This window comes from Dreissena polymorpha, chromosome 3, assembly GCF_020536995.1.
Source record: "Dreissena polymorpha isolate Duluth1 chromosome 3, UMN_Dpol_1.0, whole genome shotgun sequence".
Taxonomy (NCBI): Eukaryota; Metazoa; Mollusca; class Bivalvia; order Myida; family Dreissenidae; genus Dreissena; species Dreissena polymorpha.
This window is the reverse complement of record NC_068357.1, coordinates 150,603,962-150,627,495: the sequence shown is the minus strand read 5'-3', so window position 1 is coordinate 150,627,495 and position 23,534 is coordinate 150,603,962. Positions and strand designations below refer to the sequence as shown.

Here is a 23,534-nt window from a genome sequence, read left to right as displayed (position 1 = left end):
CATCAAATTATTAAATGGATTTGTCCACATTAGCAACCGGTAATCAAATAAGTAAATGGATTTGTTCATGTTTAACTACGGGTAATCAAATTATTCACTGGATTTTTTCACATTAACTACAGGTGATTAAATTCTTAAATGGATTCGTTCACATTAGCTACAGGTAATCAAATTATTAACTGGATATATTCACATTAGCTACTGATTGTCTGAATATTAACTGGACTTGTTTACATTTACTATGGTTATCAAATTATTAATTGGATTTGTATACATTAACTATAAGTAATCAAATTATTAACTGGATTTGTTCACATTAGCTACCGGTTGTCTGAATATTAACTGGATTTGTTCACATTTGCTACAGGTAATTTGAATATTAACTTGTTTGTATTAGTTCCTGGAAATCAATTTATTAACTTGACTTGTTCACAATTGGTAATCTTGTTATATACTTATTCATATTCCCTACTGGTCATTTTTTATTAATTTGTTCCCAATAACCAGATGTCTTCTAATTATTAACTAAATTGTAATAACTATGTGTTATCTTCTTATAAACTTGTTTGCAGTAACTACATGTCATCTTTTTATTAATTATTGGCAATAACATCATGTCATAGTCTTATAAACTTGTTGGTAATTATGTTGTGTCATCTTTTTATAAACTTGTTTTTACCACTGCTATCTTTTAATAAACTTTGTGGCAATAATTACATGTCATCTTCTTATTAACCCATTTATGCCTAACGTCTAGAAAAAAGGCCTTGACAAACAGCGTAGACCCAGATGAGACGCTGCATGATGCGCTGTGTGCTCTAAGGAATTTCTGTAAGAAATATTCTAAATATAGAAATAAATATACTAGACATCTCAAATTTTGGAAATAAATTGATCCAATTTAGAAAGATGGGAGAGTCCACTAGGCATAAATGGGTTAACATGTTCTAATAAATACATTTCATCTTATTATTAATTTGTTTTTAAAGTGCACCTGAACTTTGCAGCTGAATGAAAATATGTGACATTGTTTGACAGTTTTTTGTTATTTAGACAGAATGGCCAATGAAACTTTGTTGCTAAGCATTGGATGACTCATATAAATGTTTTTTCACATTGAGGCCCATTTAGAAACTGTTTTCAAGTGTCTCCACAGTTCCTTAGCAACCTATGTTCTTCATGACTTATGTGCATTCTGCTTGGGCTTTGAATTGTGTTTGAGACATACTGTTTTAACGTTTGGCCCTCTTATCAATTTTGGCTGATTGTGAAAAGGGTCTATTTCACTTTGCCTCTGAGTGGAAAAGGGTTCAATGCCCAATAGATATCGGATATAATGAGAAATATTTGCTGGGGCAGAAAACCATGAGTTTATATTTGAGGTAATAACTGAAGTTAAAACCAAGTTTATGTAACGTTAAAATAAAACTATTTATGGACCATTTTCAACTTTTGCCTATAATAGATCCTTATCAGGAATATGTCAATTTGAAACAAAAAGATATTTGGTTTTATGTAGCAATATTAAGGTACACAGATTAAACAACTATTTTCCCCAAAATAACAAAAGAATATTTACTCATTTCCAGGCCACCTTGAGACGGGAGGTGGGGAAAGCATTCACATGAACTTTGCTACTAGACGAAAGAGCACGATGTGTGATATATGCAACAAGTCCCTCTCAAGTCATGCGAAGATGGTGGAACACAGGAGAATACACACAGGAGAAAAACCCTTTATCTGCCTAACGTGTGGAAAAGGTTTTACCCAGAAAGTCAGTATGAAAATTCATTCTTTACGTCATCTACAGGCTGATGGGGCTGATTTTGGAGGTTTAACGTAAAATCATTGTGCCTGAAAGACTGAAAGTGTTTAAATTGCTGTTGCCTGGAGGGCTCAATGTGCCTGTTAATAAATTTTCACTCAGTTGCCATGACTGATTGGCTATTTATGTACAGTATATATTGCCTATATGGCGTATAGATGCACCATAGGGGGAACACCACTATGAAGAATATGTGATATCAACTGAAGTGTAAATTAACGGTTTATAAATGATAAACCCATTAATTCCATACATCCTGATTTTAATCAGAAAGTCCGGCCTTTGAGATGTTTATCCTTCTCTCTTTACATATATGTTTGGAGAAAAAAGTTCTCAGTGTGCTCAGTTTGCATGGCTATAAGGAAATTCATTTGTTGGAACTAACTTCTGGTAATCAAGTTATTAACTGGATTTGTTCACATTAATTATAGGTAATCAAATTATTGACTGGATTTGTTCACATTAACTATGGGTAATCAAATTATTGACTTGTTCACATTAACTACCAGTAATCTTATTATATACTTTCTCACATTAACAACAGATAATTTGATTATTACCTTGTTCATATTTGCTACAGGTCATTGTTTTATTAATTTGTTCCCAATAACCAGATGTCATATTTTTATCAACTAAATTGCAATAAATGTGTCATCTTTGTATTAACTTGTTGGCAGTGACTTCATGTCATCTTTTTATTAACTTGTTTGCTATTACCTCTGTCATCTTTTAATAAACTTTGTAGCAATAGGAGGTTTTGGGGATTCCGATAATGACGTCACGTTTGCGCATGCTCAAATTTTGGCCGTCAAAACTGCGGCCATTCTGCTATTGTTTGCATTGATGAAGCGCATCGTGATAAGGTTACAAACGTATTCGCGACCCTTTTAAAGAACATAAAATACTCAGAAATTGAAATTCTTTCAGATTAAATTGAATCCAATGAATGAACACAAATAAAGAAGAAAACAAACAACAAATTGATTGATTTGATGTAATCAACATATAGAAACTGATTTGAACCTATTTGTCTGTAAAAACTTACCTTGTTACAGATTAACTAAATCCTCTTGATAAATGTTAATGTTTTCTATTTAATTGTTCACACCAATTTTGACACTCTTTGTTTCAGCATTTTAACCCAGTGTTTAATTGCCCCTTTGTTTATCACAAACCAATTATCTCGATCGATATGATCGGTTACTGTCCAGACAATTACTAAGAAAACAGTGTGTCATAAACCCAGGGACCTATACTTGTATGACTCTGTATGGGGTCTCTGCATAAACCACATGTGTCTGGTCATTAAACACAATTTATGATACCTCCATGTCATCTCTCGACATATTAAGTCAAAAACTTAACATAGCTTTAATAAAATATTTGAACATATTTAAAAATAGACATTTGTCCGAAATGGATTAACAGCTAGGAACTATAACGTATATATATTAGCCAGTTTAAACATAATAATAAAGTGTTTAATAACTATACATTTAAAATATTGTACACATTTACTGCTACACAATGAACGTATTTAACTGGTACCTGCAAATTTAAACTCTGCTATAATGTGTAAAGATCGTGCGTTACTGCAGTGTTCGAAACATCATCATGAAAACAAGCAATAGAGTTTGTTCATTATAGGGATATAAAATACTTGCGCTAAATAAATTAAATGTGTAATTTAATGGTATCATAAAATGCTAGATTTGTATCGCTCATTATCACTACTGACGAGTTTTCAATATACGTGTTTATGCAAAGACAGTTCAATTTGCAAAATATGCAGGTGTTTTTTCAAATTGAATGCTTAAATTTATTAATATTTTCATTCAATGTTAACGAAACGAAAATTCATTCAATGTAAAAGAAAATTAAAAATACATTTCAAGATTGAAATGTATTGAGCTATTTTAGGGCTTTGTTTTATGACTAATTCAATGAACCCCTTACACTAAATTTCAATCGCGGATGAAAAATAACACTATCGCATCCACACCACTTATTATAATATTCAAATTATTATATGTTTTATTATTTTTGAAATATCATTTATTAAATTCTTATTTTAAAAAAATACGGGTATTTATAGTTTTGTTTTGTGAAATTGTAAGTATTAAGTCTTCCGACGACCTTTACTCTGATACAATGTAATTGGCCGCGATCAAGAAGTTGACGGCCAATCTATTTTTAGTAACGGAAAACCCCTCTTGTGACGTCACACAAAAACCTCCTATAATTACATGTCATCTTATTATTTTTTTTAACTGCAACTGAACTTGCAACTGAATGAAAATATGTGACATTGTTTGATAGTTTATTTGTGATTTAAAAATAATGGCCAATGAAATTTTGTTGCCAAGCATTTGAATACTCGTATATTAGTAAATGTTTTTCAAATGGAGTCAAACTCAGAAACTGTTTTCACTGATTCTTAGCAACCTATTATTTTGATGACTAATGTGCATTATGCGTGAGCTTTGAATTGTGTTTGAGACATACTGTTAAAATTTTGGCAAAGAAAGGATCAAAGCTTATTTACATGCAGCATAGACAATCCCAGAATCGATAAATTGAACCGTCGCGATATTGGCTAACACGTTACCCGCTGATCCTGACGGTACTGAAGAATTTAGCAGATTACAGCGATATCATAGTAAACACCCGCTTTATTCCAATAAACAGTTCTTTATGACTTCGCAAAGTAGGATTGAAAACAATTGAAACATGAAACCAAGTGTCATAGGTATCACATCGTTAATCAATATAAGTTAACTTAGAAATATACACGATAGATTTATAAAATATGTGTCTCTGCAACAATATTCAGTGACAACACGTAATGTTTAATGCCGAGTTTGCTTTTTAAGCATACCTTTCAGTAATGCCTTTGTATAAAATTTAATTATTTCTTTATGGAATAAAATTATTCAATGAAAATTATAAAGGTTATAGACATATCTAAAGTCCGATGTAAACGTTGAATATTAAATATTAATGAGCGTTACTTTGAAAGATTTCAGGATGAGGAAGACAATTTTATTGAAAAGTAGATATCTGCCTTTGTTTGAGCCTGTATAATTTCTTATTAAATGCCGTACTTATATAGTTCTGGAGGTACTCAATAAGACACTGTAAGATTCAAGACGGAGGCCGACTTTTTTATTGAATAATACATATCTTTGTTTGTCTAAACATTTTCCATTTCGTTTTTAATATTTCCCTTGTAAGTGTCATTTTAATTTAAAGGTTATATAAAAATCTATAACTGAAATGAAGTTTGTGATTATAAAATTGGTCCAGAAATATTTATTAGCGATTCTCTGTAAATTTTCAGGTAGAGGCAAACTTTTTAAATTAAAAGTATGTATCTGGTTGAGTCTAAAACTAAAGTGATTTTTAGCAATTTATTTTATTTAAAAATCGCTCTCAAGCTAATACAAAAATTACTAGCCAGATATGAATTTTGGGGTTCTAAATGAACAAGTACCGGCCGGAGCTATTCATTTGCAAAACTGTGTAAGATGTCAGGACATGGCATACTTCTTTTTATTGAAAAGGACATATCAGCTTTTGCCTATAACTTTCTTATATTATTATTGAAATAACGTTTAACATGTAATATAAAGTTTATAGTCTGATATAAACTGTTTTGGACTGTTCTCAATATTTTCTAAACTGATTTCATTATTAATTAAATTTTCTTAATAACATCTTAATTCACGATAAACATGTTCAACATGAAAAATATGGAGCCTTAAATAAACTTGAATAGTTCCATTTGTGTTCTCTAGATTTCCTTAACGTATGTCTTTATTCAATTTTCGTTATAAAGTCTAAATTTACGATTAAAAAATAAAAACATGAAAAAAATAAGTGATTTTTTTCTTCGTTTATTATGGATGATTAATTTCAGCAAAATAAAGGTCTTGAAAAAAAACAACATCAGCGATAAAGGAGCGAACGAATCCGCTCAATGGGAGGCGATGTCCCAAGTATGGATTTAAAGCGTTTATGGGTATGCCCGTGACACCACATGTCTGCACCTGTGAAGATACCGTAATTAAGATATCACGTGTCACCTTTAAATAACATGTTTAATGACAATCAAGATATCATTCTCGCCCAGGGACCTATACAAATAGGTCCCTGTTCATGCCGAGTTTTATTACTCTTAATTGAATGCAGTCGAAGCTTATTTCTTCTAATTATATAATAACTGATATTAAAAAAGCACGAACTATTATGTTATTATCAGATCGATAATAGGAACTTTTTAAATCTTCAAATATATTCGATAAAATCGTTTGGCCTTCTTGTTTTGTTCAGGGACCTATACAAACATATATGTCCCAGTGCCCCAGATAATTATTTCGGAAATAGGGTTTTCACCCACTGATTTTGAAAAATAGGGTGATTTCATTCTTGGAATAGGGTGAAATGAGTTATAAGATGCATACAGTAAAATCATTGCTGCTTCACTTCTGTTGAAGATGCACACAATTGTATTGATTCAATAAAACTGTAAACTAATATAATTAACTTTAATAAACTGATGTTTCATAACATCTTTAATCCTTGAAACTGTCAATAATATAAACTTTAATCTTAAAAAAAATCGATAACACGAATGATCAGTGCCCCAGATAATTATTTCGGAAATAGGGTTTTCACCCACTGATTTTGAAAAATAGGGTGATTTCATTCTTGGAATAGGGTGAAATGAGTTATAAGATGCATACAGTAAAATCATTGCTGCTTCACTTCTGTTGAAGATGCACACAATTGTATTGATTCAATAAAACTGTAAACTAATATAATTAACTTTAATAAACTGATGTTTCATAACATCTTTAATCCTTGAAACTGTCAATAATATAAACTTTAATCTTAAAAAAAAATCGATAACACGAATGATTCGGCACTTATTGGCTCTTGCTTTCTTGGTTCGAAAAAGTTAGCGATCGACTGATATTTTGGCGCAACAATTGCGGACGTCTTTCTATTAGACATTTTTATTACGCATCGTATTAGAAACTGAAAGTACAGACGCTTTACAAATACATGCACAATGAACGACGGATTAAGTCAGATTGAAAACGCATGTATGTCGTCGTAAATAATTTGGTCAGCCGCTTTATTTAACTATTAAATCTAGTCCGCAGAGCGTTTGAATAGCTTTGACTGTCATCCGTCATCCAGGCGCTTGCTGAATAAAAACGTCGCCACGTTACGAAAATAATAACAAAAAATACCTAAAATGAGCAAAGTATTTTCGATCAAAGCTATTGTATCGTACGCATCAAATTAGACGAATGTGCGTAAAAGGCAAATCGGGTGCGTTTTCAATACGCATGATATTGTATTTCTTTGCGTTTTTAGCTCATCTATTTTTTGAAAAAAAATTATGAGCTATTGTCATCACCTTGGCGTCGGCGTTGGCGTTGGCGTTGGCGTTGGCGTTGGCGTTGGCGTCGGCGTCCGGTTAAGTTTTGCGTTTAGGTCCACTTTTCTCAGAAAGTATCAATGCTATTGCATTCAAACTTGGTACACTTACTTACTATCATGAGGGGACTAGGCAGGCAAAGTTAGATAACTCTGGCGTGCATTTTGACAGAATTATGTGCCCTTTTTGTACTTAAAAAATTGCAAATTTTGGTTAAGTTTTGCGTTTAGTTCCACTTTTCTCAGTAAGTATCAATGCTATTGCATTCAAACTTGGTACACTTACTTACTATCATGAGGGGACTGGGCAGGCAAAGTTAGATAACTCTGGCATGCATTTTGACAGAATTATGTGCCCTTTTTATACTTAGAAAATTGACAATTTTGGTTAAGTTTTGTGTTTAGGTCCATTTTATTCCTTAAGCATCAAAGCTATTGCTTTCATACTTGCAACACTTACTAACTATCATAAGGGGACTGTGCAGGCAAAGTAATGTAACTCTGACTGGCATTTTGACAGAATTATGTGCCCTTTTTATACTTAGAAAATTGAAAATTTGATTAAGTTTTGTGTTTAGGTCCACTTTATTCCTACAGTATCAAAGCTATTGCTTTCATACTTGCAAGATTTATGAACTATCATAAGGGGACGGTGCAGGCAAAGTTATGTAACTCTGACTGGCATTTGGACGGAATTATGGGCCCTTTATACTTAGAAAATTGAAAATTTGGTTAAGATTTATGTTTTGGTCACTTTACCCCTAAAGTATCATAGATATTGCTTTCATACTTGGAACACTCACAAACTATCATAAGGGTACAGTAAAAGGACAAGTTGCATAACTCTGGTTGTCATTGTTACGGAATTATGGCCCTTTTTTGACTTAGTAACTTTTAATATATGGTTAAATTTTGTGTTTCGATCCACTCGAAGTATCAAGGCTATTGCTTTCAAACTTCAAATACTTACATGCTATCATGAGGTTACTGTACCTGGCAACTTGAATTTTACTTTGACCTTTGAATGACCTTGACTCTCAAGGTCAAATTATTAAATTTTGCTAAAATTGCCATAACTTCTTTATTTATGATTAGATTTGATTGATACTTTGATGAAACTACTCTTACCTGACATACCACAATAGACTTCACCCAAACCATCCCCCGTGCCCTCCCCCCCCTCCCCCCCCCTCCCCCCCCCCCCTAATTTTTTTTTTTTTTTTTTTTTTTATAAGATCATCTCACAAATGACCACCACACCCTCACACTATACCCCCACCCCACCCCCCCCCACCCCCCCCCCCCCAAATTTTTTTTTTGATTTTTTTTTTTTTTTTTTTTTTTTTTTAAGATCATCTCACAAATTATCACCACACCCTCACACTATACCCCCCCCCCCCCGATTTTTTTTTTTTTTTTTTTTTTTTTCGCTTTTTTGGAAGATAATGTAATAAATGTCCACAACCCCACACTATACACCCCTCTTCACTCCACTCCTCCCTCCTTTGTGATTGAAAATGAGAGTCCCTTCACCTTTAAAAAGAAAATAGATGAGCGGTCTGCACCCGCAAGGCGGTGCTCTTGTTAAACATTTTAATAGGGTGAAATACGCAGATACGCAGCTTATCTGGGGCACTGATGATTCGGCACTTATTGGCTCTTGCTTTCTTGGTTCGAAAAAGTTAGCGATCGACTGATATTTTGGCGCAACAATTGCGGACGTCTTTCTATTAGACATTTTTATTACGCATCGTATTAGAAACTGAAAGTACAGACGCTTTACAAATACATGCACAATGAACGACGGATTAAGTCAGATTGAAAACGCATGTATGTCGTCGTAAATAATTTGGTCAGCCGCTTTATTTAACTATTAAATCTAGTCCGCAGAGCGTTTGAATAGCTTTGACTGTCATCCGTCATCCAGGCGCTTGCTGAATAAAAACGTCGCCACGTTACGAAAATAATAACAAAAAATACCTAAAATGAGCAAAGTATTTTCGATCAAAGCTATTGTATCGTACGCATCAAATTAGACGAATGTGCGTAAAAGGCAAATCGGGTGCGTTTTCAATACGCATGATATTGTATTTCTTTGCGTTTTTAAACATTTTAATAGGGTGAAATACGCAGATACGCAGCTTATCTGGGGCACTGATATTGTCCCTGTTGTTTTCTTCAGTACCGTTTTGGAGGCGCGCGCGAGTATTCAGGGGCGGTAATCCGGGAGTTATCAATTTCTGGGATTGTCTATATACAGCCTAAATAAGATATAGATACATCATAGAAAGAACACCAAAATATAAGGAATATGGGATAGCTATAGCACACAGTTACTTTCAAGTGCACATAAATGCTATATTGTATTCATGATAACAATACACTGCTTATTGCCTTGTTTTGTGTCCTAAAATATATACAGGTAGATTTTCAGTGACTTAATTGTTTTGGATTTGTTTAGAAATGATAAATGCATTGTAATCTTGTATAGTAAAGTTTAATGACCGTGAATAGTTCCATGAAAACATCACTTCAGCATTTTATCTTTAGCTTAGTGTTGGTAGTAACATGGTATCTTTTAATGTACATTATCAATGTAGCAAATGTGTTCTAAAATTGATTATGTGAATTAAATGTCATAAGCTTAAGTGTGTCACCTTGTTTATCCAAATGTGAAAAGAAGTGATGCTACTGCTCATTCAATTCTTTTATATTCAATAAATATCACTTAAACAACATGGTATATAAAAAATGCTGTGACAAAATGTTCATATAGTTTAGTGGAGCAGCAAATCTAACATTTTCTACACATGCCTAATAGTGTAACAGTCAATGTGGTACATGTATCTAGAAAGCACACTTACTAAATAAAAACATAATTATGGTAAATACTATGCCTTCAGAAACATATGAATTGAATGTTTCATATGTTATAAGTAAAATTGTGTTTGTAAAATGGTGAAACTAGTTGTGTTACATTGATATGTTTTACAGTAATACAGTAATGTATTAGCCAATTGTACATCACACATTTTTTTTGCAGATATCAAGTCCCCCAACATTTGTTACATGTGTGAGCAAAAGGCTACATTCACAATTGTATACAGTTATCCTCATTTTGTATGCATGAACATGTACATTACAAAATATCTTTCTTTTGCAGTTACAAATTCCTTAAATAAAAGACCTGAACATGTATATAACAAGTTATATTTCTTTTGCAGGTAAAAAAAATCGAAACGAGAGACCAATGCGGTATGAGTGTGAGGTGTGCCAGAGGCGGTTTAGCAGGCCTTCCCATATGGAGCAGCACATGAGGATACATACAGGGGAGAAGCCATATCAGTGTGCAGTCTGTCAGCAGAGGTTCACATTGAAACACCATCTAAAGATTCATCAGATCAGGCACCATCAGATGTTATAGGGTAACCATGTGGTATTTGTGCCATGTGGAAATCTATTCATCAGACCAGGCACCATCAGATGTTATAGGGTAACCATGTGGTATTTGTGCCATGTGGTAATCTATTCATCAGATCAGGCACCATCAGATGTTATAGGGTAACCATGTGGTATTTGTGCCATGTGGTAATCTATTCATCAGATCAGGCACCATCAGATGTTATAGGGTAACCATGTGGTATTTGTGCCATGTGGTAATCTATTCATCAGATATACTATCCATGTTTCACATAAACCTTATCAGAGTGGAGTCTGTCAGCAAATGTTCACAAAGTGCAGTCTGTCAGCAAATGTTCACATTGAAACACCACCTGAGGATTCATGAGATCAGGCACCATTAGCTGTGATATTCTAACCAGCAATTACAATAGAAAACAATGAAATAAAAATTGCCCGTAACAAGAATCGCACACAAGAACTCTAGAAGTTAAAGTTAAGACATCTTGGCGATAAAGGCTTAAGAATTTAATAGTTTTTTTCTCTAAATCCTAAATTCTATGTTATATGTATGTGTAGTTTGCTTATTATTGGTAAAAAGTGTTTAAGAAGCTGTTTTATTTACCATTTGATAGTCTCACATGTTATAATGCTGGAACGCCTAGCTCAGTTGGTAGAGTGCAGGACTGTCATAAACATGTTCTTTAATTTTCTTACTAAACAGACTTTGATTTGTTGTTGTAACTTTTATGGACTTTCAAACTACAGTGTTGTTAAGTGTTGTACATTTTAAGCCGGTAGCCTTTACTTTATTGTTAAGATTGTTGGTAAAACTATGATCTTATGCATGCAGATGTTGATATTTTTTGTTTGTTACAACTTTTTTTATTGTGCTTTATAGTTATAAGTTTAGGTTACCACTTTCTTACATGCAGAAACATATATTAAGTTAAAGGGACTTGTACACATTCATATTTTTGAAAACAAGACAATACATTTATTGTGTAACAAGCATGTAACATTTTAAGTCATTTAAAGCTCGGCTGTTTTCGGAGAAAACCCGAGATATTGTCATAGCCAGCTCGTTGTGTCGTCTGCTGTCTGCCAGGTCGTGCTAAAACATTGACATTTTGCTCTAAAATCAAAGTGCTTCCACATACAACTTTGGAACTTCATATGTATATGCACCTTGATGAGTTCTACACGCCATACCCATTTTGGGTCACTAGGTCAAAGGTCAAGGTCACTGTGGTTTGAGGTTTGCTTCGTCAACCTCGTTTTCTCTTTACAATTTCAGAGGCTACATTTTTTATCCAATGTTGATGTAATGTATTCAGAATGTTAATCTTGACAGTATCTTGTCAAAGTTTGATTCTGGGTCATATGCGTCCAAAAACAAGTTCACCTTGTTAAATGTTAGAATAGCCTTGTTACTTCCCTAGTGGCCATATTTATGACTCAATCTTTATAAAACTTTGTCAGAAAATTCATCTACACATTTTTAAGGTCAAGATTAAATCAAGGGCATGTGCTATCTAAATACTAGATTGCCTGGTCAAATAAATGAAAAACCGTGTATTTAGAAAAAATATCTATATTTAGATCAGAAAATTTTGTTCAGAATGTTTATCTGACATTTTCTAGGTTAATTTGTGTCATCAGTTAAAATATTTGAAAACCCTTTTTAAAACGCTAGAGACCAAATTTATTATTCAATCTTGATGAAACTTTGTCTGAATGAGTGAATGTTCCTTGTTGAAATACCTTGGCTGTAGTTGACTCTGGGTCACACGTATACAACTATTGGTCTCAAGGCCAAAATTTAGAAAAAAACTTGTTACCGCTCTAGGGGCCACAGTTATGACGTATGTTCACGTATTTGTAGTCCCTTAGAAAGTTATACATTTGTATTTAATTTAAGACCTTTCTTACAAAATTCAAGTTTTTATGTCCCCCACTATAGTAGTGGGGTACATATTGTTTTTGCCCTGTCTGTTGGTTGGTCTGTCTGTCTGTTTGCGCCAACTTTAACATTTTGCAATAACTTTTGCTATATTGAAGATAGCAACTTCATATTTGGCATGCATGTGTATCTCATGAAGCTGCACATTTTGAGTGGTGAAAGGTCAAGGTCATCCTTCAAGGTCAGAGGTCAAATATATGTGGCCAAAATCGCTCATTTTATAAATACTTTTGCAATATTGAAGATAGCAACTTGATATTTGGCATGCATGTGTATCTCATGGAGCTGCACATTTTGAGTGGTGAAAGGTCAAGGTCAAGGTCATCCTTCAAGGTCAGAGGTCAAATATATGTGGCCCAAATCGCTTATTTTATTAATACTTTGCGATATTGAAGATAGCAACTTGATATTTGGCATGCATGTGTATCACATGGAGCTGCACATTTTGAGTGGTGAAAGGTCAAGGTCAAGGTCATTCTTCAAGGTTAGAGGTCAAATATATGTGGCCCAAATCGCTTATTTTATGAATACTTTTGCGATATTGAAGATAGCAACTTGATATTTGGCATGCATGTGTATCTCATGGAGCTGCACATTTTGAGTGGTGAAAGGTCAAGGTCAAGGTCATCCTTCAAGGTCAAATATATGGGTCAAAATTGCGCATGTAATGTCACTTCTGCAATATTGAAGCTAGCAATTTTATATTTGAAATGCGTGTGTATCTCAAGGAGCTGCACATTTCGAGTGGTGAAGGGTCAAGGTCAAGGTCATCCTACAAGGTCAAACATCATATAGGGGGACATTGTGTTTCACAAACACATCTTGTTAAGGCTTCATTTCCAAACCTTAGATACTGATGAGCAGCCTAACAGCATAAAACCTGAACAGACTGCGAGTTACTCGCAGGCTGTTCTGGTTTAATGCTGTTTTCACATAGCCATTTTCAATTTGTCTCTGTGTTTGAAAGGATTAAACATGGTTATAATGATAATTGTGACAGTACTTTGGCCAAGTTTAAAAATACCACACTTTCGCCGACTAAAATGCAAATTGTGTGCTAACAATAATAATTACATGGTTTAAATAAATATCATAGTTTGACAGTTATTTAACATGTAACAATAAAAGAAACCAAAACTAAACCATTTAAGGAAATAACTAGTTTTACATCTTCAATCCGGACATTCCTAGAAATTCAAATCCGAAATAGTGTGTTCCATATAATGTTATTTAGTATGTCAACCAATTGTTTTTTTTTGTTATGTTGTTTTGTATTTACAGGTTTTTGTTTTGGCGGAAAAGATCATAATAAAAATATAAAATTTTTTGTATGAATCCCTATTTCTTTTGAAATACAAAAGTTTTGGAAGGTTAATAAAAACAAGTTGTTTATTATCAAAGACCTAGAATAAATGTATTCTAGGTCTTTGTTATTATCGACCTGTCTGTATAATACAGCGTAAAAATGATAATAAAAATGTTACAACATCTTAAGGAATACATCCCCTTCCTTTTGAAAAACAAAGTCGGAATGTAAATATAAAACAAGTAGTAAATCATCTAAATATCCGCATATATGCATTTATGTGGTGATAGGGTTGAAAAATCCTCGATAAATATACTGGCGCAACACCCATGCAAAAGATCCAACAATATGACCTTGTTGACAATAACAGCTTTTCAGTATTTCAGCTGATTGTATCCATAGTTGGCGCTTCATTAGAAGCCAGTGTGATTCTGCGCTGTTCATGATAGGAAAAACTAGTTTATTTATTTGCAAACTTATAAATGTATTTGTACTTACTTATTATAAAGCAAAAGTCGCAATAATGTCGGACATACTTTGTACATACATTCATTATGTACATCATTTAATACAGTTTTAAATGGCTAATCATCCAGGTTTGATGAATAATCATCGTGTTCATCTTATATGTGAATGCTTCTATACGTATTTCAAGTGAAAGTAAAAAGTTCATGACATCTCTTTTAATTTAACATGCATATATAAACATAATTATTTAAAATGTTGAAATTATTATAATGTTTTTATCAAGTTTATAAATAGCTTTTCAATACTAAAGTAACGTTGGCTATTTTATGGATTTTTTTATATTTTTCCATGAACTACTAGTATATTTATGTTAGAGTATGCAGATTTCGCAAAAGTTGGCTTTAGTAATCCAATTCTAGTATAGAGCTCAGCGTAGTGATGAGACGTTTACGTCTCACGTTTATGAATAGAATGGACCACAACTTTCAAGAGTGCGTTTGCAATCCACGAGCTTTCAAATAATCATCCTGAACCCACGAGTATAAAGCAATGCATTTTAGGCAGTTTGTATCCACATATTCGAATTGTTTTTATTTTCAGGTGAGGACCCTCATAATCAGCCAACATTGACGCAACGATTGGACAAAAGAACGCACAAATGTCCGCTGTGTCCGAGCCAGTTTGACCGGCTGTCGAATCTTCACACGCACTTGCGCATTCACACCGGGGAAAAACCCTTCGCGTGTCACGTGTGCGACAAACGCTTTGTGCGCAAGTACCACCTGAAGAGTCACATGCTCCGTCATCTAAACGTGAAACATCCGGCAGAAAATGACGTCCCTTGAAACTTACCTACTAGAAAAATGCGCGAAATTGAAATGTTATTTACTCCAAAAGGGAAACATTGTTTGCTACAAATGTTTGCTAATAGGCTATATTGATTGTTAGGCACTGATTGTTACACTTGCTATTAAATTGTACTTATAAATGTGTCGCTGCTTAGAACAATTGTTCATTTTAGAACGGATAACATTGTTATTCTTCGTAAAAATGTGTATTACATGTATTTTAAACGAACGTAAACAGTTTACATATATTCTCGTTGTTTTGTATTTCTTTGAAAATGCCATCGGACACAGTTGCATGACAACTTAAGAATCATTTGCGTTCCTCAGGTTCCTAGCAGATTGTTGAAAGACAGTTGCTGGTAGTAAATTGTGTAAGTTGTGAATTTTGTACATATGTATAAGTTTTAGATACTTCCTACGCTCGGCTAAACTATGCCAGTTGGTTTCTGAATACAAGTTAGACAAAGAAACAGATTTTGTGAGACCTGTGACTATTCTTTCCGCTTCATTTTGTATTTTATTTAACATTTCTTTTTCGTAAAGCGCACATCCGTCCCAAACGACACATGCATACTCAAGAAGTGGTCGTAGGTGAGAAATATAAAATTGTATTTAATTTTTCGCATAATTCCAAGTATTTTTGAAGACGATTTTACTATATTAGTGATATGCTCGTGCCATTTACCGTTTGAGCTGAGTGTAAGACCGAGGTGTTTGTAGTTTTCTACAAAATTGACCGGTACATTATTAAATTAAACATGTGGTTGTGGAACAGCATGGTGTGATGAAAACAACATAGCCACGGTTTTATGTGGATTAAAATCTTCAAGCCATTGTTTTGCCCAGAAGGGCAAGGACGGAACTTTACTCACGTTCATTTATCCCGTCGGCTATAGACCTATGGAACAACTTACCTCGCGACATAAGTCTGTTAGATTCGCTATCAAGATTCAAAATTAAATTGAAACAATCATTTCTCCCAAATGTCGAAACTCCTTTATAGTTTCATGTTGGTGATAGAAAATCGTCCATTTTACATGCTCGACTAAGGAATAACTAGCGATTTGAAATTGCACTTGTTCATCAATCACTTAGAACCTTCACCTTTATGCGTATGTGGAGAAGTTGAATCAGTGTATCATTTCTTTTTTATTTTTCACGCTTTTCTGAACAACGTACTTCTCTTTTTGAAACCCTACACGCAATTGAACAATTAAATTGAAATACAATGCTTTTTGGTAATGACATGGTAGATAATGACACCAACTGCTTCATATTTAAAAATGTTTAGATATTTATTAAGACGACAAAGCGTTTTTCATAATGTTGTTTTAGCACATAGTTATGTTTATTCTCCTGGACAGGACTTCACTATCTCAAGGTTTAACTGTATGTTTTATTTCCAATGCTTTACAAACCATGATTTTCTTTCGTATTTTACTTGCGCACTTGTATTTTGCTTTCTTAAGAGATATCACGCTATCGTCACGAATATATGCAATGTAAATAACAAAACAGGGAAAGACCACAAGTAATGTTGTTAGAACTTTAGGTCCTACCCTTTTTTCAAAACAGTTGTATTTCTATGTATGTTCTGTAATTGTGTAACTATTTTAGAAATAAAATATGTTTAAATAAACAACTTAAGAATTGCGCAATGATCACACATTTATGTGGCGAGCTGAAAGTGTCACTGCATCTGATTTAGGGCAGTGGCATAATATTTCGTGATTTATAAATAACTAAAAAGAAATTGTCAAAGACAAATTAACCCCCGCAATTGACGAAAGGAACAGTTGAGAGTTTGTGATTGAATTTACAAAAAGAAATTGCAATAACAAGGACTTGGTATTGTATTATTTAACAAAGGAAAATAAATCATTATAAATAGGGATTGTAGCACTTGGAGAGTTTGACGAAAATTGAATGCACAGTGTATAAGGTTGTGAGCAAAGAGTAGTGTGACAAACGGAAGCACAGACGCACGCACGTATGGACGGATTAATGTCTACCACTTCTTTATCCTCATGCCTTTCGGCGCAATAAAAGGCACTTGATACGTCGACAGAAAGTCAGAACTTTGTGAAATGAAACAATGCAAATGTTTTGAAATATAAACACTAGCTGTGTAATCTTGTTGCAAATTATTATAAAATGAAGCAGCATTCGTAGTTTTAATTTAACTTCGTAGATACAACAACACTTTTTGTATTGTTATATCATGTGATGACATGTTGTTGATCAGCCATATTATCAATATAACAAGCTAAGCAGAGATGTGAACATATATACTTGTGCTACAGTCTACTAACGCTGTCCTTGAACATTAAAAAGCAATATAATGGTTTAGTTTCCCGTAGTACCTAAAAATATTTCCCATATTTCATATCAATGGTCAAATATCAATTATCTTTTTCTCTAGATCTTGCGGACCTGAAGAAGTACACATGCATGCTCTGTCCGACCAAGTTCACCTGCAGCGGTCACCTGCGTCAGCACATGCGCATTCACACAGGGGAGAGGCCGTTCGCATGCGCAGTGTGTGGGAAACGCTTCGTCCGGAATTACCATCTTAAATCGCACATGGTGACGCACATAAGTGGTCGAATGTGAATCGCGTGACAGTGATGACCACGTGGGTCTTGAGTTGTTTTAATTGATTACGTGTTACCAGATTGACAACTTGTTCTGTACTACGAGTCACAAGATATTATTGATGATCATTATGCGTATATAAGCATGGTCTAACGGATCGTACTATAGTTTTTGTTTCACGCAGACATCGGAACATAATTCACATGTTTTGTAATTTTTGATTATCAACACTTCATTTTGCTGTCAAACGTTACGTGTTCTGTTTATTTTTAACCAGGTTTTCCGAAGGAAAAAACTGGTTATTAGATTGGCGAATGCGGGCGGGCTGGCTGGCTGGCGGGCTGGCTGGCTGGCGGGCTGGCGGGCTGGCGGAATAAGCTTGTCCGGGCCATAACTATGTCGTTCATTGTCAGATTTTAAAATCATTTGGCACATTTGTTCACCATCATTGGACGGTGTGTCGCGCGAAATAATTACGTCGATATCTCCAAGGTCAAGGTCACACTTTGAGTTCAAAGGTCAAAAATGGCCATAAATGAGCTTGTCCGAGCCATAACTATGTCGTTCATCGTCAGATTTTAAAATCATTTGGCACATTTGTTCACCATCATTGGACGGTGTGTCGCGCGAAATAATTACGTCGATATCTCCAAGGTCAAGGTCACACTTTGAGTTCAAAGGTCAAAAATGGCCATAAATGAGCTTGTCCTGGCCATAACTATGTCATTCATTGTGAGATTTTAAAATCATTTGGCACATTTGTTCACCATCATGGGACGGTGTGTCCCACGAAAGAATCACGTCAATATCTCCAATGTCAAGGTCGCCACGACTAAAAATAGATTTAAAAAAAAAAAAACTTACAAAGGGGGTTATTTTTTTTTGGTCATTTCAAAAGTTCAGTTTGAGTTTTCTCCCTTTATCAGATTTTTTTTTCACAATGAAAACCTGGTTTTGTGACAATTTTGTCCCTTGTTTACAAATGTTACCGTGCACTGTACAATTCTGCAGTTATTGTCATTCGTACATTCACAGTTGTTGTTAAAGTATTGGGCATTATTCTATAACATTTATAAGAGTGCATTTAATATTAAAAAAGGGTTAGTCCTTTCTACATTATTCTGTCGCTCGTGTCGATTTTAAATTACTTTTACATACTGTGTGTTATCATAAAATGTTTATGCTAGTTATACCTTTATTGTCTGGCGGATTTCTCATTTACTATAATAGATATTATCTTGAGTTTCCTTAAAACAGTAACATGTCGCCCTTTACAATGGCCATTTAAAAGGAAAGGACCTACTTGCATTTCAATAAGCTTGCAGGATTAAAAGGGCCTCCTTGCATTTCAATAAGCTTGCAGGATGAAAGGGCCTCCTTGCATTTCAATAAGCTTGCAGAATAAAAGGGCCTCCTTGCATTTCAATAAGCTTGCAGGATAAAAGGGCCTCTTTGCATTTCAATAAGCTTGCAGGATAAAAGGGCCTCCTTGCATTTCAATAAGCTTGCAGGATAAAAGGCCTCCTTGCATTTCAATAAGCTTGCAGGATTACGTTTTTAGTTGAATTATTCATAATAAGACTCTCGAATTAACCCATTTATGCCGAGTGGACTCTCCCATCCTTCTAAATTGGATCAATTTATTTCCAAAATTAGGGATATCTAGTATATTTATTTCTATATTTAACCAGGTTTTTAACCAGGTTTTCCGAAGGAAAAAACTGGTTATTAGATTGGCGAATGCGGGCGGGCTGGCTGGCTGGCTGGCTGGCTGGCGGGCTGGCTGGCGGAACAAGCTTGTCCGGGCCATAACTATGTCGTTCATTGTCAGATTTTAAAATCATTTGGCACATTTGTTCACCATCATTGGACGGTGTGTCGCGCGAAATAATTACGTCGATATCTCCAAGGTCAAGGTCACACTTTGAGTTCAAAGGTCAAAAATGGCCATAAATGAGCTTGTCGTGGCCATAACTATGTCATTCATTGTGAGATTTTAAAATCATTTGGCACATTTGTTCACCATCATGGGACGGTGTGTCGCACGAAAGAATCACATCAATATCTCCAATGTCAAGGTCGCCATGACTAAAAATAGATTTTTTTTTAAAACAAACTTACAAAGGGGGTTAATTTTTTTTTGTTCATTTCAAAAGTTCAGTTTGAGTTTTCTCCCTTTATCAGATTTTTTTTTCACAATGAAAACCTGGTTTTGTGACAATTTAGTCCCTTGTTAGAATATTTCTTACAGAAATTTCTTTAAGCAAACAGCGCAGACCCTGATGAGACGCCGCATCTGGGTCTTCGCTGTTTGTCAAGGCCTTTTTTCTAGATGCTAGGCATAAATGAATTAATATGAGATCAATAGTGCGGAAATATAGTGCATCAATAAACGTTTTATTTCGTGCAAATATGACTTGTACGTGTTTCATTTATCTGTAATGGACATTCGATAAAACAACGATTACATGGATCAAAGTTGATGTCAATGGAATAATGCTAAATATATCAAACAAAGATAGATATAAACACGTTTTAAATTCTATTATAACTATAAACAAGAAATGTCTTTTAAAAAGGTGCCTGGCGTTGATGTTTATTGGTTCGTGGTGGAAAAAGATGGCAAATAGAAACAAAGATTCATGACATGGCGTTGATGTTAATTGGTTTTTGTTGTGGAAAAAGATTGTCAATAAAAACAAAGATTTATGGCTAATGTCGCGGATGTTTTTCTGAACCATGCTTTGCTGCAGTATATTCACATACATTAAATGAGTGCGAACGTAGTTTACAATCTTTTCGGAGACCCTACCCCGAGCATGTACACTTCAAACGAAGACTAGTATTCGTGAAACGAGTTGTGAGATAAACATGTTGATCACTTCAGATATACATTCAAAATATGTTCAGCGACTCGACACGTTATCGTGCAATACAGTTTTTTGCTGATCGTATACAATTGGTTTCAATGGGATGTTAATTTGCAAATGAATAATTTATATTTTAAACGTCCCTTTGAAAACCAAAATAAATTTTTACGAACTGACATATAAACTAAAGTAATCGCCGATGAAATTTCGACCTTATTACCGCAAATTATTATAAGCACAAAGCCGATACCGACACTTTTACTCGTAGAAGTTGCAGAACCACAAATGTGTGTAATGTGCTTCAGGAACACATCTACAGAAATAGTGGATATTTCCCAATGATGTATATCGTCTCTGCTTTACTACACAACACATATTGCCAATCAGTTTTTATGTCCCCCCTGCAGGATCGAATACAGCAGTCTGACTGTCCACAGTCCGTCCGGCATTTCCGTTTTTTTTTTCGCTTGCAGATATTGATATTAATTTTTCAGAAGGGATGATCACAAGATAGTCAAGATGGCGACGTCCATACCGAGGCAGGTATTTTTGCCGTTTTATACCCTTTATTGCATGCATTGATTGTTTGAATGCCGCAAACGTTCCAACCATATCAGCAAGAAAGGTAGTCGTTGATTTCGTATTAATATTCTCTCTATATCTCGACTTTACTCGCTGCAAAATTTCTTTGCGGGATGACCCAATTACAGCCCCACTAAGAAAATTTGCGAGTAAAGTCGAGATATAAAGCGAATTGTAATATGTAATAAACTCTAATCACACTTTTTGATATGGCTTTAAAGTAAGCGTCATTTAAAATTTAAAGAGAAATAATAAAGGGTATAAAATGGCGAAAACTAACTGTCTCGGCATGGATATCGCGATCTTGACTATCACGTGATTATCCCCTGTTTTGGTGTGTGAGTCTCGGATGGGGGTAATCACGTGGCAAACACGATGCTTTGATAAATAGGTTTAAAATATGTTACAAGTAATATTTCTTTGGCAGGTATGAATTCCTCAAACAAGGGACACATGCGGTACGCGTGTGAGGTGTGCCAGAGGCGGTTTAGCAGGCCTTCCCATATGGAGCAGCACATGAGGATACATACAGGGGACAAACCTTATCAGTGTGCAGTCTGTCAGCAGAGGTTCACACTGAAACACCACCTAAAGGGTCATCAAATCAGGCACCTCCAGATGTGATATCCTACCAGCAATTGCAATAAAAAAAAAATTGCCCGCAACAAGAATTTCACCCAAGAACTCTAGAAGTATAAGTTAACTCAATACTCTTGAGTCATCCAGGCTTTAAAATTGTTTTTTTACCATGTGAATGTCTCACATGCTGGAACGCCTAGCTCATTTGGCAGAGTGATGGACTGTAATAAACATGTTCTTTTGTTTTCTTATGGAACAGACTTTGCTACATTAATTTGTTGTTTGAACTTCGATGGGCTATCAAGCTACAGTGTGGTACATTTTAAGCAGCTAGCCTTTACTTTATTGTTAAGATTGTTATGAACACTTTATGTTTTGCAGTTAGATGTTGATTTTTAGCACACCTAAGCACAATGTGCTGATGGTGAGCTTTTGTGACCGCCATTTGTCCGTCGTGCGTCGTTCGTTGTGCGGCGTCAACATTTTTCTTGTTAACACTCTAGAGGCCACATTTATTGTTCGGTCTTCATGAAATTCGGTCGGAAATTTGTGCCAATGAAATGTTGGACGAGTTTGCAACTGTTACCGGTTGGTTAAAAAACATGGCCGCCAGGGAGCGGAGCATTAGTTTTCCTTATATGGCTATAATAAAACCTTGGTAACACCTATAGGCCACATTAATTGCTCGATCCTCATGAACTTTGTTCTGAAGCTTTGTAACACAATCTATCTTGGATGACTTCGAAAATGGTTCCGGTTGGTTGATCAACGTGGCCGCCATGAAGCGGGGCATTTTCCTTATATGGATAAAGTAAAAACTTGTTAACACTTAATTAGAGGCCACACTTATTGTCCGATCATTATGCAACTTGGTCAGAAGATTTGTGCCCATGATAACTTGGACAAGTTCGAAAATGGTTACGGTTGGTTGAAAAACATAGCCGCCATATGGCAGGGCATTATTACTTATATGGCTATAGAAAAATCTTGTTAATGCTCTAGAGGACACATGTATTGTCCAATTTTCATGAAACTTGCACAGAAGATTTTTAGCAATGATATCTTGGATGAGTTCGAAAATGGTTCCTGTTCGTTGAAAAACATGACCGCCAGGGGGCAGGGCATATTTCCTCAAACGGCTATAGTAAAACCTTGTTAACACTCGAGAGGCCACATTAATTTTCCGATCATCATGAAACTTGGTCAGAAGATTTGTCTCAATGATATCTTGGACTAATTAAAAAATGGTTCCGGTTGGTTGAAAAACATGGGCACCAGAGGGCGGGGCATTTGTCCTTATATGGCTTTCCCAATGATATCTTGTAAGAATTTGAAAATGGTTCCGGTTGGTTGAAAAGGGGGCGGGGCATTTTTCCTTATATGGCTATAGTAAACAGTTAATTCTCTAAAAGTCACATGTATAGTCCAATGTTCCTGAAACTTGGTCAGAGCTTTCGTTCTAATGATATCTTGGATGTTTCGAAAATGGTTCCGGTCTTTTGAAAAACGTGGCCGCCAGGGAGCGGGGAATTTATCCTTATAGGTCTATAGTAAGACCTTGTTCGAACTATAAAAGTTACATTAATTATTCACTCTTCATGAAAGTTGGTCATAACATTTATTCTAATGACATCTTGGGATGCACAGAACA

General features: G+C 34.8%; 1 protein-coding gene and 1 long non-coding RNA gene across 9 annotated transcripts in view; one reads left to right on the top strand and one right to left on the bottom strand.

Moving 5' to 3' along the window:
- Nucleotides 1-23,534, top strand: part of LOC127871985 (zinc finger protein with KRAB and SCAN domains 5-like) — an 87,735-nt gene that overhangs the window by 56,822 nt on the left and 7,379 nt on the right. The window contains exons 5-6 of one of the 8 annotated variants that reach the window (XM_052415331.1): nt 10,498-10,678; nt 10,883-13,027. The exons of 3 other annotated variants lie outside the window; for them this stretch is intronic. In XM_052415331.1, coding sequence (XP_052271291.1) covers nt 10,498-10,678; nt 10,883-10,901 — 200 coding nt within the window. In that variant the 3' untranslated portion in view covers nt 10,902-13,027. Of the gene's footprint in view, nt 1-1,589; nt 2,576-10,497; nt 10,679-10,882; nt 13,028-15,009; nt 15,506-17,679; nt 19,917-21,731; nt 22,382-23,534 lie in introns of those variants that run through there. 4 more of the 8 variants (XM_052415334.1, XM_052415335.1, XM_052415325.1 and 1 more) reach the window with 4 other exon arrangements.
- On the bottom strand, nt 18,670-20,069 carry LOC127872015 (uncharacterized). Its single transcript, XR_008045677.1, has 2 exons — nt 19,966-20,069; nt 18,670-18,711 (listed from the first exon to the last, which is right to left on the bottom strand). It is a non-coding gene; the product is annotated as an uncharacterized LOC127872015 (long non-coding RNA).